The sequence below is a fragment of the Canis lupus genome, chromosome 3, assembly GCF_011100685.1.
Source record: "Canis lupus familiaris isolate Mischka breed German Shepherd chromosome 3, alternate assembly UU_Cfam_GSD_1.0, whole genome shotgun sequence".
NCBI lineage: Eukaryota > Metazoa > Chordata > Mammalia > Carnivora > Canidae > Canis > Canis lupus.
This window is the reverse complement of record NC_049224.1, coordinates 56,067,564-56,084,939: the sequence shown is the minus strand read 5'-3', so window position 1 is coordinate 56,084,939 and position 17,376 is coordinate 56,067,564. Positions and strand designations below refer to the sequence as shown.

General features: G+C 38.8%; 1 protein-coding gene across 2 annotated transcripts in view; it reads right to left on the bottom strand.

Annotated features, from left to right (window-relative positions):
* ADAMTSL3 (ADAMTS like 3) overlaps positions 1-17,376 on the bottom strand; it is a 337,319-nt gene that overhangs the window by 94,698 nt on the left and 225,245 nt on the right. For both annotated transcript variants that reach the window (XM_038532980.1, XM_038532981.1), the window contains exon 17: positions 11,097-11,226. In XM_038532980.1, coding sequence (XP_038388908.1) covers positions 11,097-11,226 — 130 coding nt within the window. The remainder of the gene's footprint in view (positions 1-11,096; positions 11,227-17,376) is intronic.

Sequence of the window (17,376 nt, the reverse complement as noted above, 5' to 3'; positions counted from 1 at the left end):
AAATGTAAAGTAGGGTCAGTTCATTTCAACATTATATAATGGGAGTTTCATTTAAAAAGCAGAAGAAAAGAATAACTCAAGAAAATTTCCCAAAATGGAAAGAAGCATTTGGATTTCAAAGCCCTCCCCAATTTCCCAACACAAAAGATAAAAATGAACTAAATCAAAGTATACAACATTGTTCCATTGTCTTCCAGAGGGAATAAAACAGGTCTCTCTAGAGGAATGGGGATCTAGGTGGCAAAGCAGTTCTCAGTAGCAGCATTGAATGTTAGAATTCAGTAAATGGAACAACACTTTGAAAAAAATTTTTGAGGGAAAATTATATGCAACTTTGCAATCTATACCCAGACAAAATATCAAAGTAGAATAAAACATTTCTAGATATTCAGAGCAAAAAATTAATCCCCAGTTTTCTTGGGAAGCTCTTGGATTTATGTGCTCCAATGAAAAATACTGAACAACCTAAGAAAGGGGAAGGCCTGGAACATGAAATATGGCAAAGAATCCAAAGTAAGAGAGATGCAAGGAGCCCTCAAGATGAGAGTGAAAGGAGAAGAAAGCTGTTCAGGAACGAGCAACTAGTCCAGTTTGGATCAGGAAGAGGGATATTCCAATAGGGATATCACTGAGAAAATGATGAAACAGAGTATGTGTTGTATTTTAATGTAGTGAGAGGATATTTAAACTCTGGTAGATATTTTGAGAATAAATTAGTGATGGGATCATAGGAGCTGAGAAAAAAAAAATCAATCCACTCCAGAGAAAACAAAAATGAAAATGCAACCATACTTAAAGTAATTAATGGTCTCATACTCCCTTTTTTTGGGGGGGAACAGCTTTATTGAGATAAAGATGTTTATTTAACTTAAAATTTATTGAGATATATGTTTACATAACTTAAAATTTACCTTTTAAAAATGTAACAAAATCCCTTTAAGAAACAAATCCTGCCTAGTCCTAGGCCTTTTAGATACTAGAAGCCTCACTATGGTGGAACATCTGACCATGATCCAACAGATAAGCATGCAATGTGAGCTACTCATCATGACATGGACATTACCTGATCTATAAAATTATAGTCAGATATGTCCAGAAATGGACTCCACTGAGTTCGAAGTGGTATATGGGACCAGGCATTGGCGGATAAATCATTGAGAAATGTCTAGTGATAGAAATGGCCTCAAGTGCCCAGCAATACCTAACCGGACACAACATCTAATACAATCTTAGCTGTGTTTTCCTTCAGTCTAACCTCTCTTGGTTCTTACCACTTTTATGAACCTCATTCTCCAGCCTTTCTATTATTCTTGTTGGCCACCTAATATCTTTCCAGTAATATTTTTTCAGCTTAAGTTAGCAAGAATTAATTTATACTGCTTGCATTAAAGAGCCCTCATTAAAAAAGAAAGTTTAAGTTTTGAATCCTTTTTTAAATCTAGAAATTTTACAAATTAATGTGCAAAAAACAATAAATATATATTTATATTCACTTAGCACTTACATTTAAATATAACATACATCACTAGGAACATTAATAACAAAGTCTAGAGTTATTTGGTATTTCCATCTTTTTCTTGATCAAGATGACAAGACTTTCAGCAATCTTGAAATTTTCTCATCTGTTACTTTTATCTAGAATTCTGTTTTTCCTGACTTTTCCATATTTATTATAATTATATCCTGTGGGATACTGGTTGAGTTTGTTATATTTTTTATTCTCTTTCCTCCTCTGCTATCTTCTATTTTCAATTACTCTTGGAATTTTAAAGGACCCGTTTAAATTAATAGCTTTAGAGTTAATCAAAATCATTTCCATTTCACAAATAATCTAAGGGGCTTAAAGACTCTAATCACCACCCTTCCCCCAAATTTTACTGGGCTTTATCATCCAAATTTATTTCTTTTTTTCAAGCACAAAAATCAGATATCATTACTGAGTTACACAGTCAGTGACTTTCTTTTAGATTAACTATCTTGACAATGTACATTGCTCATCATCATTCATTCTTATATTCTTATATCTTTCTTCTGGGATCAGTTTCCTGTATAATGAATACACTAGTTTAAAATTATCTTTAGTGAGAGTTCACTGATAATAAAGTCTCCTGGTTTTGTTCGCCTAGGATATCTAACATAATAGTAGTTAACATTTATTCATTACTATGTGCTAAGCTCTTTTGTAAGTATTTTGCATATATTAATTCATTTGATCCTCACATAAACTATAAGTCTCTAGTTTGCAGACCTGTGGCATATCTGAAAATATCCTGTTTTGCTAAATATGCAATACTAGGCCTGACAGTTATTTTCTTGAATGATTTAAAGGTAATATTCTTTATTATCAATGAGAAGAAAACTTATTTTTGTTTTTGTTTTTTTTTTAAACGTTTTTTTTTTAATTTTTATTTATTTATGATAGAGAGAGAGAGAGAGAGGCAGAGACATAGGCAGAGGGAGAAGCAGGCTCCATGCACCAGGATGCCCGATGTGGGATTCGATCCCAGGTTTCCAGGATCGCGCCCTGGGCCAAAGGCAGGCGCCAAACCGCTGCGCCACCCAGGAATCCCAAGAAAACTTATTTTTGTTGCTATTGTTCCTCTTGTAGATCTTTTCTCTCTGCTTTTGAGATATTTTCTTTGCCTTTTGAGTTCTCAGATTGAACTATCATGTGTTTAAGTGTTTATTTCATTTTATTTTTCCTGCTTGGTGTTAGTTGTGGCTCCAGATTCTTAGGATTCATACTTTTCATTAATTTTGAAATATTCTCAGTCATCTCTGAATATTACTTTTTTTTCCTTCAGCTCCATTTAGATATATTTTACATCCTCTCAAATATTTCCTCTCTTACCTCTAGAGTATATTTTACATACCTCATTTGCTCTCTGTGCTTTATTCTGGATAATTTCTTCAGATCTCTCTTCCAATTTACCTGTTTACCCCAGTCCACAACTTTGAAGTTTCAATGATTATGTTTTTAGCCTATATATATTTTATCAGGTTAAATCAGATGAAATTGCCAATATGGGACCTTTTGATGGATAAAATTGGAATTTCATATAGTGCAACCTAATATTTGGTTCTTTAAAAAAAATCTTCTAGGTATTTTAGATAGTTTGTTATTCCCATGTTAGGTTTTCAATTTCTGTTTTATATCATTAAATATTTTAGACAAATTTATGTTATATTCATACTTGATAATTCCTATATCTGAGGCCCTGTATATCTGATTTGGGTTTTCTCCCCCCACTGATTCTCACACATTTTTTTCTTCATGTGTTTTTTGGTTTGTTTTATTTTGTTGCTGTTGTGAGCTCTTTAATTAGGTCTTTGTGGGAATTTTAAGTTTGGAGGAGAAGACACATTCTTCCACAAAGTGTGTGCATTAACTCTTGTCAAGAGCAACGTGAATTAATTTTTCAGATCACACGGTCAGACTGAATATGAACTGCATTCCTACATAAAGGGCTATTTGTAATTTTTAAATTCTCAGAAGAGTCTTTTTTTAACCCACTTTATTGAAGTATGACTGATAAGTAAACAGTTATATGTATATATTAAGTGTATACAACTCCGTGAGTTTGGGAATAAGTATACACCTGTGAAACTATCAGCACCATCAAGGCCATAAATACATTATTACAGAAAGAACATTTAACATAAGGTCTACCCTCTGACCAAATTTGAAGTATACAATAATACAGTATTGTTAGCTATTAGTATTATGCTGCAGAGTAAATGCCCAGAACTTACACACCTTGTATAACTGTGACTTTGTACTCTTTGACCATCACCTCCCAATTTCCCTCCTCCCAGCCCTCATCATTCTCTTCTCTGCTTCTGTAAATTTGACTACTTTAGATTCCACATATAAGTGAGATCACACAGCATTTTTTCTGTGTCTGGCTTCTTTCACTTAGCATAATGCAGGGGAGGCTTTTTTAATTCCTTCCACTCAGACACAAAGCCAAGATAGATAGTTTTCCTAGAGATCTGCCTTTTAGGGGTGGATTTTTTTCCAATTTGTCTTTTCACTGTAGACCCTGGCTTCATATGGGAATCTCCATTCCATTCCTTATTTCCTGGAGGTCCAAGGACTTGTCTGTTTCCAGAAAAAAAAATTAAAACCAAAGATCTAGATTAGTGGGATTGGCAACTGTCCCCCATGGAAGCACTAACTTTAATACAAGTTTACCATGCTAGATTCACACTGTAGCTTTTTTTCTTTTATCTTTCTTTCTTCCCTTTTTTTTTTTTACTTCTGAGGATTTATCTTACTTTCTTACAAGCTTAGTTTTAGATTTCAAATTATTTTATACATATTTTGCTCAGTACTTTAGAATCTTTTATTAGAAAGGCATTCAGTAAATCTAGTTCATCACTCGGCTAAAAATGGACATTCACATTCACATACTTGAAATAATATTTTAGCAAGTTTAGCTCTAGGTTGATCATGACTTCCCCATAGTACTCTAAAGATATCATTCCTTTGTTTTTTGGGGAACTATGGTTGTTAATAAGTTGTTAGTAGTTGATAAGTTTTTTACGTCTTGTAGCTCTTAAGATTTTCTTATCATCTTTGACTTTATGCAGCTTCACTATTATGTATCTAAGTGTATTTTCATTTATTTTTCTTGATATTAGGAGTAGACTTTTTTCTGAAGTTTTAGTGAGCAGTTTATTTAATATCTTGCTTCTCTGCCATTACACCTATATTTCTTTTCTTCTCTTTTCCCCAAACTTCAACTTACTGTGCCTTCTTTCTTTTGACTTCCTCAGCACTTTCTTTATTTTTTTATTTTTTAAAGATTTTATTTATTTATTCAAGAGAAAGAGAGAGAGAAAGAGAGAGAGAGAGAGAGAGAGAGGCCGAGACACAGGCAGAGGGAAAAGCAAGCTCTGCGCAGGGAGCCCGACGTGGGACTCCATCCCAGGTCTCCAGGATCAGGCCCTGAGCTGAAGGCAGGCACTAGACCGCTGAGCCATCAGGGCTGCCCTCTTTCTTTTTTTAAAGATTTTATTAATTTATTCATGAGAGACACACACACAGAGAAGCAGAGGCATAGGCAGAGGGAGGAGAAGCAGGCTCCATGCAAGGAGCCTGATGCAGGACTTAACCCTGGGACTCCAGGATCATGCCCTGACCTAAAGGCAGATGCTCAACCACTGAGCCACATCGGCATCCCCTCAACACTACTTTCAAGGCAACAACTTTTTATTTGCCTGTAGTTTACTTATTTTTCACTGGCTTTTAAAATTTCTGAGCTGTGTAATTGGTTCTTTTTAAGACTCATCTATTGTGACTACATTTTTGCCTATGTCTATCTCATTTCCTGTTCTTTACATGAATATTCTTTACAATCTGTATCTCCAAAGAGTTTAGTAACACTTAAAGTCTTTTTCAGACTGTTCTTATACTTTTATTTCATCTGGAGTGAATTTATCTTTCAACTGCTGACTCTGCTGACTATCTTCTTTAGTAGTGGTAGGCTTCTTCATGTGCTTTGGAATTTCATTTTGCAGGCTCAATTTGGTTTCTCTCTCTCCACCTCCCTTTGTCCTCTCTGATTCCTAATCTTCCCCATCTATAGTGTTATTTGCTTTAATCTAGACCTCCAGTCTGGAATCAAGTCTCATGGACAACAAGGCAAAAAAGCACTGTAAGGACACTGATGATCCAATAACTGAGCCAATGTAATTTTGGCTGTATTGTTGTGTCTGTCCTCCCCAAGCAAGAAGCTTCATACATACAATGGCTTCAGGTTCTGATCAGCAGCAGCTTTTTCCTGCTTCCATTCACAAAGAAGCAGTGAACATGGGTCCAATCAAAAGGAAGATGTTCAGTCCTTCCTTTCTATGGAACTGAACTCTCACACGTCCTGATGGCTCTGGGGTTTCAAGTCCACCAGAACTACAGATCTGTTTCCACTCACCACTTCACATTTCCTTTCCTTTCCTGGCCCAGATATTTCTTTTCATGATATTGCCTTGGGCATGTTGTTTTAATTTCCCTGTTCTTATACTGCATCCATCATCAATCTGTATTTGGAACAGATTGTCAATTTAAAATACCAGCTTAATTGGAAGCCCATTAATTAGTTAGATTTTAACTGATTATATCTAAATTTCCAGTAGCTTTTGAGGTGAGGGAATTCACCAACAGAAGAAATATACATCATATTTTGATGATAATCAAGCTATATGGATAAATAATTAAAAGGATGCTGTTTCACTATTAATTCAGCTTAAATATATAACTTATTTGGAGTGACTTCTGGATAATCATCTTTCAAGAAAGTATATAGCTAGAAAGAATCATCAGAGGCACAAGGGACTAGAAATGAAACCACTGTTATTCAAGAAAAAAATCCAAACTGTTTCTTCTTAACAGATAATGGGCTAAATTCAGAATTTTTTAAAAATTGAAGAGTTGGGTAACAAGTAGGTAAAGAAACACATGACTCTTGCCTCTTGCTTCCTGACTTCCCTCCCTAGCAGTGCTGACTGCTGTCAGAGAAGAAAGCTCTTCTCAGACGAGTGGGACCATTATGTAACCCGCATGTTTCTACAAGCTGCTGGCTCTCTCCTGGAAAAAGCAAACTCCATAAATAGCAGACACTCAGCAGTTATAGCATAGACCAGGGGGAGTAACCCCATAAGAGCAAATAAACATACAACACCCCACCTTGGAGAGTCCAGGCTAATACATCAAATGCATCTGCCTTTGGAGAAATAAAGACCCACTGACTGTCCAACCCAATCTCAGTGGTAAGTTTCACCCTGGGGTGATATTTTAATGCTATTGCCCTTGGAGTCAGTAAATATTTGTGTGGAAAATATGATGCAACACCCTGTTCCTGTTATTCCTACACCACTGGTTTCTAGAACCTAAAACATTTTTGTAAACTTACCTTTACTTTGGCACCAACCCTTTGTCTCTGCTGGGTTTTTTCCAATATAACTCTCAACCTTCGAAAAGTTTATTAAATTTGCAATTTTGAAACGAGGAAGAGTATTTCCCTTCACAGAAAAACAGACTCTTAATTTTGCAAAGTGGCCAAGTCATATTGCATGCTCTATTATTCCTAGCTTGGAAGCTCTGTGGGCAAGACGTTGCTGGAGAAGATAATGTGCCATCATTCTTGCTGAGCAAAGCGATGAGGGGATGGGGATGCTGCTGCACAAGGGACGGATAGGCAGGCTTCCTTCAGGAGCCTTAAGAAACAGGGTCCAGCCTTGCAACTAAATCTTGCTCTGGTCTGGTCTTGTCTGACTGCATACCGAATTCAACCCTGCCATGACCTCCTGGGCAGGTCAAGGGAAGGCTGTTTGTTGTTCTTAGAACTAAAATGAAGCCTGGGCATTAGCAACTACTCATGAGTAGATGCAGGGATCCCTGCAAAAAGACCACAAGTGGTTCTGAGGATGTGAGTTAAAAATGCAACTTGAAAGCACCCTCCACAGCAAAAGGCTGGAGGTGAAAGGATCTTGCTGCCCACAAAGTCCAACATGTTCGTCATTACTCAGATGAAGAAGCAGGCTCTATCTGGGCTGAGGCACCTGTCTGAAATTCCCTGAGTGGGTACAGCTGGGGCACCACCTCATGCCCCTGACCTGCTCTCAGCCCTCTCCTGACTACTAAGAGTTTCCTTCTATCAAGGGTTTCAGGGGAGGGTCCTGTTTCACATTCTGTTTGATTTCATTTTACCAGTGAGAAGTGATCACTTTCCTGGGAGAGACAGAACTTGTTTTATGGTAGAAGAGGGTTCTAGACAGTAGGCATGGTATGTGCAAAGTCCCGAAAGCATTAAGGAACATGAGTGTGGGGCACAGTGAAAATTTTCTGTGGCTACTGAGCACATTCCTCAGGGCGTGTGCATGCTTGTGCCTGTCTTTCACATGAGCTGAGGGTGGTAGTGACAGGAGATGTATTTCAAGAACCTAAAACCAGGGTCACAAAGGACTTTACAGCTCTTACAGACTGAATTGTTTCCCCACAAAAAGTTAGGGAAGCCCTGACTCCTAGTACCTGTAAATATGATTTTATTTGGAAATAAGGTATTTGCAGATGATCGATTTAGATGTGGTCATTAGAATGGACTCCAATCCAATATAAGTGGTGTCCTTATAAGAAGGGGACAATGGGGCAGAGACAAACAGAAGGAAGACAATACAGAAACATGGGGAGAACAGCATCCACAAGCCAAGGAATGCTTGGAATACCAGCAGCTGGGGGAGAGACCTAAACCAGGATCTCCCTTCCAGCCTCAGACACAGCCAATCCTGCCAGCACCTTGATCTCAGACTCTCCAGCCTCCAGAACTGCAACAATAAACTTCTGATGTTTATGCCACCTAATCTATGGTGCTTTGTTACAGCAGCCCTAGGAAACTCATACACAAGCTAAAGTAAAGAACATGAATTGTGATCTACAGGTAAGGAAAATTACCAAAGGGTTTATGTAGGAGCTTCACATGGTCACCGCAATTTAGAAAGATACTTGGAGGCCGTACATGTCCCTATGGATCACAGCAGGAAACACAAGAGGCCAGAGTTTATTTCGAAACTGCTGAAACAGTTCATGCAAAATACCTCTGAGTTAAGGCAGCAGCAGTTAGGAATGGTTGGCGCAGACTGATAGAAGGTTGAGAGATAAAGCATCATGAATTGTGTCCATGTCATCAGAGGAGCAATGAAACCAGAAAAAGCCACTTAACAAAAGCCACTCGAAGAAGGGACTCAAATTCTATGATAAATAGAATAAATAGTGGGGAAATGTTTGATTTGGAATTCATCTTAAAAAATTGAACTAAAGATTATGAAACCAAGTTATTTATCTTACACTGAACATAACATAGGTGGTAATTGCAACTGGGTACTCTAATTCTTCGAATGAGGAAAGAATAGATTGTTTTGTATTTTCTCTCTCTTTTCTTTTCTGAAGAAATTATATGATGATCTACTATGGCTGTCTTCACTTTCAGAGCAAGATCAGAACAGGATTGCTTTTACAAAAGTAAAACCCAGTTTCACCAATGTCCTCAGCCCCCTCTGTCCCCTTGCTGTGCCAATCCCCCTCACTTGAAGAACACTTTTTGTTGGCACCTGTGTCCATTTTCCTGGTTAATTGTCCAATGTCTACTTGTCCTAACATCCTTATTCATCAATTCATCAATGGTTTGGGCTAGAAAGAACAGTCACAACTGGGTGAAGACTAGCTTTCTGTTGATACAGAATACGATTTGAAACTAGAAATAAAGCACACTCCAAATTTAGTAGTAATAGTTTCTTCTTTTCACTCTTGTTTGTTTATGGCTATGGAACTGCATGCTTAGCCCAACTGTAGTCACCATTTAGAGTTTGTATAAATTCCAAATCATTTCTTTTATAGTCATCTTTCCAGAAAGAGAGTGCCGGCTGGTGTAGAGAAGGCAGCACTTAACATAAGTGTCACTTCTCCAAAGATAAAAGGGACAAATCAAGTAGATAAACACTCAGCATTATACCCACATGATTGATACTCTTAGAAAGCTCTGGACACACCTGACAAAGTGGGCAACCAAAGTCGGAGTTGGATCAAACTTCCTAAAACCCCTCTTGTATGTCTTTCTGTAATCTGGGAATCATTCTGGAATGCATCAAGCAAGGTAAGAGGGGCGGGTGGGGCAGGGAGGGAAGCATATTTCCCTGTGCCATTTCTGGGCCGAGGTCCTAACTGCATCTCAGTGGAGCACAGCAAGATGGCTGTAACGCAAGTCCCTGGTATTTCCTTAGCCTACAACAGAAGTCAGAAATATGGTCATGGATATGGAACACTGTGCCTGTCTCATTGCAGGGGGTACTCTCACCCGGTATGAAGCATACACTGGAGCCAGTCTCCTCTGGATACTGTGCCCATTGGAGAAGCAGACTCAGAAAGAAAGGGCCCATCTGCAGGATGGAGAGGGCTGGATTCCTAAGATGGACTTGCTTATTCCATCCCCACCCCCATATCCCTCAGACCACCAAGGCAGGAGTTTTTACAACACAGCCCACATATTTTATGGAATCAAAATCAGAAGGGGTCAAGAAATTTCCAGAATCAAACATTTTCTGAATAAACATAAAATACACCTGTCCTTCCTCCAATATGGCCAGAGGGACACAGTAATCTTCCTTAGTTACTTAGAGGCTCAGGTGTAGCAAACTTGACTTTAGAGAATACAGGTACCTCATTAGATGGGCAATATGATTACCAAGAGGCAGTTAAGAGAATCTGGCAAAGAGGGAGAGGAGATGCTTGAGAATCTGTGTTGTGTTTTTGGCAATCGATTTGTGCTGGAAGGGTGATCAAGTCAACAAACGTGAAGGAGTGAAGAAGGAAAAAAATTGGGAGGTCGGATTCTGGAAGCTCTTAATGTTAGAAACCAATGATGCTGAGCCTTAATCCTCTGTAGCCAGCAACACTCAGAGATAGAGGAATATGGGGCAAATCTACCCTCCCTTCTGATAAAATTCTCCAAGATCTTATAAGGACTTAAGCAAGGAAGCAGATTAATTTTTCAGGTCAACCTTTCAGATCAAGGAGAGCAAAACTAAGTAAACCCCATCTATTCATGGGGGCCTATAACACTGCATGCCTCAGTCTGAGATCTAAGGTAAGTCAGTGGAAAGGGTGATGATACACAGTGTGTAGGTAACAAATAGGAGATCATTCAATCGTTCAATAAATATGGACTGAGCACTTACTGTGTAAGGGTGCTAACTCTACCTCAGATCCTGTGCTCTTTGATGTGACCTGGGGCAAGAAGTGCCCCTGAGGAGACATATAGGAGAAAGAATAGAACTGTGGACCTCATGGCTTTGCCAGCAGTGGACCAGCTGACATTCATTCACAAGAACCAGGCTAAAGGGGTTTCTGCTCAACACAGCAGTATCCATGCACCCAAGCAGAAATCTGGCTGGAGCCCAATGTGAATGGAGAAGAGAGAACTCTTATGTAAACTGGGTGATTTACCTTGGGTGGATGCGCAAGCCTCTATGTACATGTGGGTGTCTCTGCAGAAGGGGGTGTTACGGTCAGATACAGTGTCCCAGGAGCACAGGACAGCACTTACCTGGGTGGGCAGGGCTCTGTGTTGCAAGCCTGGCTCATTGCTGGAGGACGGTGAACTAGATCACACAAGGTGTCACTGACTGTCTGCTGGGTCTGGGTGTGCAAGCACACTGCGATGGCTTCTTGATGACCTGGAGGTTGGAGAGAGAAAAAAATGCAAATGATTTAGAATAGCTTATTGTGGGGGAAAAAATAGGGTCTTGGGACTTTTCAAGCCACTGCCCTTTGACTATACTGCTTGGCTATAGGCTTCATTTCAGGGTACACATGGGAGCAAACAACTTTGTGTTTTCCAAAATCTTACAATCTTTTTTCTTTTTTAAGATTTTATTTATTCATGAGAGACATGCACACACAGGAAGAGAGAGAAGCAGGCTCCGTGCAAGGAGCCTTGTGGGATTCGATCCCGGGACTCCAGGATCACGCCCTGGGCCGAAGGAAGGCGCTAAACCGCTGAGCCACCCAGGGATCCCCTTACAATGTTTAATATTCTGTCACCTTTTAAACTCAGCCCCTCTACCCTCCCTGCCCAAATATACTTACCTTGATACATGAGACCCCGACTCCTCATCTACTATCAGATATACCTGCATTCCAAATGTACTCAAAGTCCCCTCAAATGAACCATCAGAGTGTTCCTACTAAACATACACCATAGATTCCTGAGAAGGCTTTTCCTATTAGATGCTAAAGAATAACATTTTTTTTTTATGTTACCACACAGGTGCTAACTTTGGTGTACATATCTTATTAAAATATTCATTATGGTGTGAAGTCCTGTTCATTATTACTATAAATAGTAGTATTTCCATTGCTAGCAAAAACAACAGCAATACTTCCCATTGGCAAGGTGCTCTGACATGTACAAAGTGCCCTCTATAATCTTGTGAGGTCCAAAGAATGGTACCATCATCTCCATTTTATTAACTTAATAATAAGGAACCTGAGGTTTACAGAAAAATTGAGACAACAAAATAGTGGTAGATTCAAAACTAAAAATTAGATTTCCTATTTCCAGTGGAAAGCCAGTGGTCTTTTTTTCTCCTGCAGGGATTCCAAATACAGTCAACTAACCGCCCAAAGCAGTGACTGCCTCTTGGGCAAAGAGGAACTTCTCCAGGCTGATCTTTCCTTTGAGGCCAGACAGGTCTGTCTGGACCTGAAGCCCACGTCTCAACCAGTATTCTGTGTCTACTGAGACAAAAAGAATTATTGGAAAATCAGAACTGAACAAAATATAAATCAAACTTTTGATGAGAAAAAAATCACATAAAAATTGTAATAGCAACTTGACTATGCTATTTGAAATATGCAAATGTATTCAGTTTCATGCAAGAATGTGTGTTCCATTATGTTAGAAGACTGTGGTTCTCTTTCCAAATGCCATGTTTCAATTCATCCGTTTTATGATATTTTACAGAATGCAGAATAGGCTAAAAGTATATATAAAATATACATTGGTGATGTTCAGTTCTTTCCACTAAATTTTCTCCTACTTTCTTTAGTTGTAATCTTATGTTCCTGCCATGGCAGGATGCGGTCTTCAATCTCCATAGATCACCCATGAACTTTTTTTTAAAATACATACTGGCTAACTTGAGATACCAAGAGGACACAGCTACAACTGAGTAATCAGTTCCCATTTACGAACGTCAAACTTCCTTAGTGACTTTACAGGGGTACAGATGCTCATTTTCTAGCAGGACTGCATTTCTTTTTCATCAAAGTCCAGTTCTCTTTCACATATATTTTAATTTGTAATCAAAATTCTGTAGAAAACATACACAGAAACCATTTTGAAACATTTTCTGGAGACACAGTGTGTGGGCCTTAAGGCTCTAAAGTCATCTCATTTAATCATTCGGATGAAGTGCTAGAACACTTGTGAGAAATTTCTCTGTCTTAAAGCAAGTATACTCAAAAGAATGTAAAAAATTAATAGATGGTTTAGGATACTTATTGAGGTAAAATGTATTTTCCAAAGATGACCACAATAATATCTTCTATCCCACATACCCAACCTACAAGATGACTTTAACACTCTTGACTTCAAGAGTCTTGATAAGACTTGACTTGTGTACTAGTGTTGTAATTTTTCAAGTTAAAAGTGTCCCTAAAGGCCACTTCCTATATCTGATTTTTCCCAGTAAATGAGGCAAAGCAATTCTAAGACCTTCCACAAACATCTAGCCTTCTAAAATGGAGAGGTGAATCCTTCTGCCTATACAAACAAGCTAGCTATTAGAGAGTGGTCGGGGTATGCTACTCTTAGGATTTCAGAGTGTCTTCAAACTGAAATCTCAATGTTCTCAGTAATGAAAAACCTGAGATCAGATGCTTATGTAAGGAAAGTGCTATTCACCCAGTAAATCCAAAAAAGCAAATGGATAATGCTGGCCATATTTTGCCTTTCTGAGATTTCCTTGGGAATCTACAAGAACCTCCCCTATCCCCTCCCCCAATAAGACCATTTAAGTGTGTGTTAAGCAACTACAGAATACTAAATAAGAAGTTTGGCCAAAACCAAAAAAAAAAGAGTCTTGATACAACTTTTTATCTTCAAAAGTTAAAGTAAAAACCATAAATACAAGTTTACCTCATCTTATGCTTAGCAAAACTTGGGGGATAATTGTGATGCATTTAGAAAATAAATGTTCAAATTTCGTTCTAATTTTTCTAATAAATTCCTTTGGCAGCATGAGACAACATCCTTCAATTCACATTTGACTTCTACAATGTCATAATAAGAGGATATTTTTAAGGGCAGAAATAACATTCAAAACCTTCATCAAGAAATGGATTTACAATTTGGGGAGGGGAGGTGGGTGGAAAGGACTCAGAAAAGGGAAACAGAGCCAATTAACACATTTCCTTTTGTTGGTTTAAGGTTAGCGTGAGTTGGGTTTCTTGCACACAAGTGCTGAGTAATTCAACATGCCAAATAATATAACACACAAACACACACACTCAATAAGAAATATCTGGAGGAATGAAGAATATGTAGTCAGAGTCTTTAAGGTGCTCTATCCACTATTTAAAACATCAAGTTGTAAAATAAATATGAAAAAACAAATTGAATAAGAAAAGTATATTGATTTAATAACCAAAGAGCCTTGGGCCCTAGAAAGAGACGTAATATGCTCTTTTGAAGCACCAGTGGAACACTAATAAAAACTGATCCTCTATTAGTCTATAAAGTAAACTGCAGTAAGTTCCAAAAGCAAGAAATCATGAAGCTCACATTCTCTGACCACAACAGAGTCCAACTATAAACAAATAATAAACAATTAAACCCCCAAATCCAACTGTTAGAATTTTCCAAAAGTCATTCCCTATGTAACTGCTCAGTCAGAAAGAGTGAATGGATTCTACATTATTCGTGGCCAGAAAAAGACAAGAGAGAGGCTTAAAGCAACTGGAGACTAGATGAAATTACTAATAGTAATTTCAATATTGTCATGAAGTGGATGACTTTTTTTCCCAAGAAAACTTAAATGAGGGAATTTTCTTAAAAATCAAGATCTTGACTGTAACAATAAGCAGGGGTTGAGGGGGGTTGAAAATGATGCTAAGATCTAGCCGAGATGCTCTCCCTTCAATCCTGCCCCCAAGAGGGAAAAACAAGAACGGGTAGGAACCAGTGCTTTCAAACTTCTTAAACAGATCTGTGATATAAACTATTTTTAAAAGATTTTATTTATTTATTTGAGAGAGAGAGAGAGAATGAAAGCGTGCATGGGTGGCAGAGGAGGGGCGAAGAGAGAGGAAGAAGCAGACTCCCTGCTGAGCAGTGAGCCTGATGCTGGACTCCATCCCAGGACTCAAGTGGGATCATGATATGAGCCGAAGGAGACACCTAACCAACTGAGCCACTCAGGTGCCCCATGATATAAACTATTTAAGATTGTTGAAAGGTACAGAAAATCCCAATTCATGTTACAAGACTACTCTAACCCTGATGATAAAATCTATAAAAGAAAAAAATATATATCTACTTTATTTAGTATTGCCTTGTACAATGCTGTATCACAGAATCAAGCCCAAGGCCATACTGAAAAGAACAGTCAATACATTTTTCTTTCTCTGAGCTGATTAGCTACTGTGAATGAGAGGATACTGCTCTAAACTCCCAGGTAAAGTAAAAGAAGGGAAGCATGATATGCTATGGGTTGGGAGAAATGCCAAAGAACAGTATCACTCTTGGCGTTCAAATGCAAGCTTTATAGCACTGCAAATAGGTGAGTTCCTTTTAGCAACCAGTTGAGGACACAGCTGGTAAAGATTAAGGATTGTTGAAACCATTTGGCCGCATGAAGGGCATCATAAACATCGCTGGAGCCCGAGAGGAAGTGACCAATTATATCAAGAGTGGCTGGAAGAAACTACAGCTCGAGGCCTGTCATGACTTGAAGAGATCTGAAGAGAACAAAACAGTGATTGCTAGCCTTCCGTGTCAGGAACACATCTCCATGGGGAGTAGGCTAAAACTAGCCCGCAGTGGGCCAATTCAGTTTTCACTCCTATTTTCCCCTTTGTGGGAAGGCATGCTTGGACTCCATCATGCTGAATGCAAGATACATACATGCATCAATGTTATGCATCTAGGGCACAAAATCTAATACCAGCACATTGCAATCAGCTGTGTAAGAAGAGTATTACACCTTGACCTCAGACATCTATCCATTCAGCCACCAAATCCCTCATATACAAATATTCATGCGCATGCGCGCGCGCGCACACACACACACACACACACACACACACACACCAGGAACTTTCTGCGGTCAGGCATATGGACCCATAGCCTCTCACGTGCATCCTGGCTATTTCCTATCCTATTTCAATTAGGAACTGCCCCTCCCACTGCTGAAGACTGATCTCTACTGCTGTAGAACTGTAGAATTCCCTTCCACCTTCCCAGGAAGTCTGCTGGTGACTTTGGCCTTCGCTTTCATCCTGGAGCATTCTCTCTGCCTTATAAATGTATCCAAGCTACTCAGTCACTGAATGACACAACATACACACAACCCATAATGCCTTCTAGTCTCTTCCCTCTCTCTATCTTCTTTATTACAGATCAATTTTGCCACAGAAATGTATATTCTATTCTTCTCCATTTTATCACATGTCATTCTTTCCTCCAACCTTTCAAATCTCCTTTCCATGTCCAATATTTCACTGGATTGACTCTTCAAGTCACCAGTGGGCACTCATTCTCTTCCTGGAGATTCTCATTCATACCAGGGCTTCAATTCTGTCCATACACAGATGACTCACAATTGTGTAATTTCAGTCTAGATCTTTGCACTTTGCCTCAGATTCACACGTTCAATGGCCTACTTAGCATCTCCGTTTGAAGCCCAGAGGCATGTCAAATTCATTATGTTCACAACTGAACTCATGATTTCCTTGTCCCCAACTGGACCTCTGGTGAGCACTCATCATCTCAGAACAGAATCCAGGACTCAAACTAGCCACTTCATTTCCACTCACTCTCTCCACCCACAGATTCTCACCTGCTATACATTTTTCAGAGTCATCTGCTCTACTCCATCTCTAGCATCTTTACTACTTAAGGCCAAGCCTTTTCCTGGATGAGGCAATAGCTTCTTAAGACAGCCTCACTTACATCTGTTCTTATCCCTTCCAAACCCTTTTTTAAAATACATCTGGACTCACCTTTTTGAAATAAATTAAAGTTTGATCATGTAACTTTGAAAATGTAACTCCACTTTGATTCCTTGTATGGATTCCCATTGATCCTGGGTTAAAGAACCAAGTCGACTTTGCTTGTAAGGCATTAATTGGCCCTTGCCTTCCTCTCTAGCATCACCTCACCATCTTCCTGAGTACTCTGGCTGCACCTGCCTCTTCATTCCTAGGAAGGACCAGGAACCTGAAACCAAGGGACTTTGCACCTGCTTATTTTTCTGCTGGGAATTCTCTCTGTGCCGCCTCCTTCAATCCTTCCCTTGTTTGATTAGTTCCTCATCTTTCAGATTTAAGTTCAAATGCTATTATTTTTTGGAAAGCCTTTCCCTTACTTCCCTAATTAGGTCAAGTTCCTCCCATTATCTGCTTTATAGTGCCATGTATTTCCTTTGCTATAACCAGCCTGATTCACACGTATGTGCATGATTATGTGATCAGTGTATTTTCCTCACCAGGTATGAGTTGCAAAAGAACAATTGGGTGACTATCACCCAGCCCCGTGCCTACCACAAAGAAACATGCAATAAGTATTTGTAGAATGTTGCTTTTGAATGAAACAACAGAAAGAT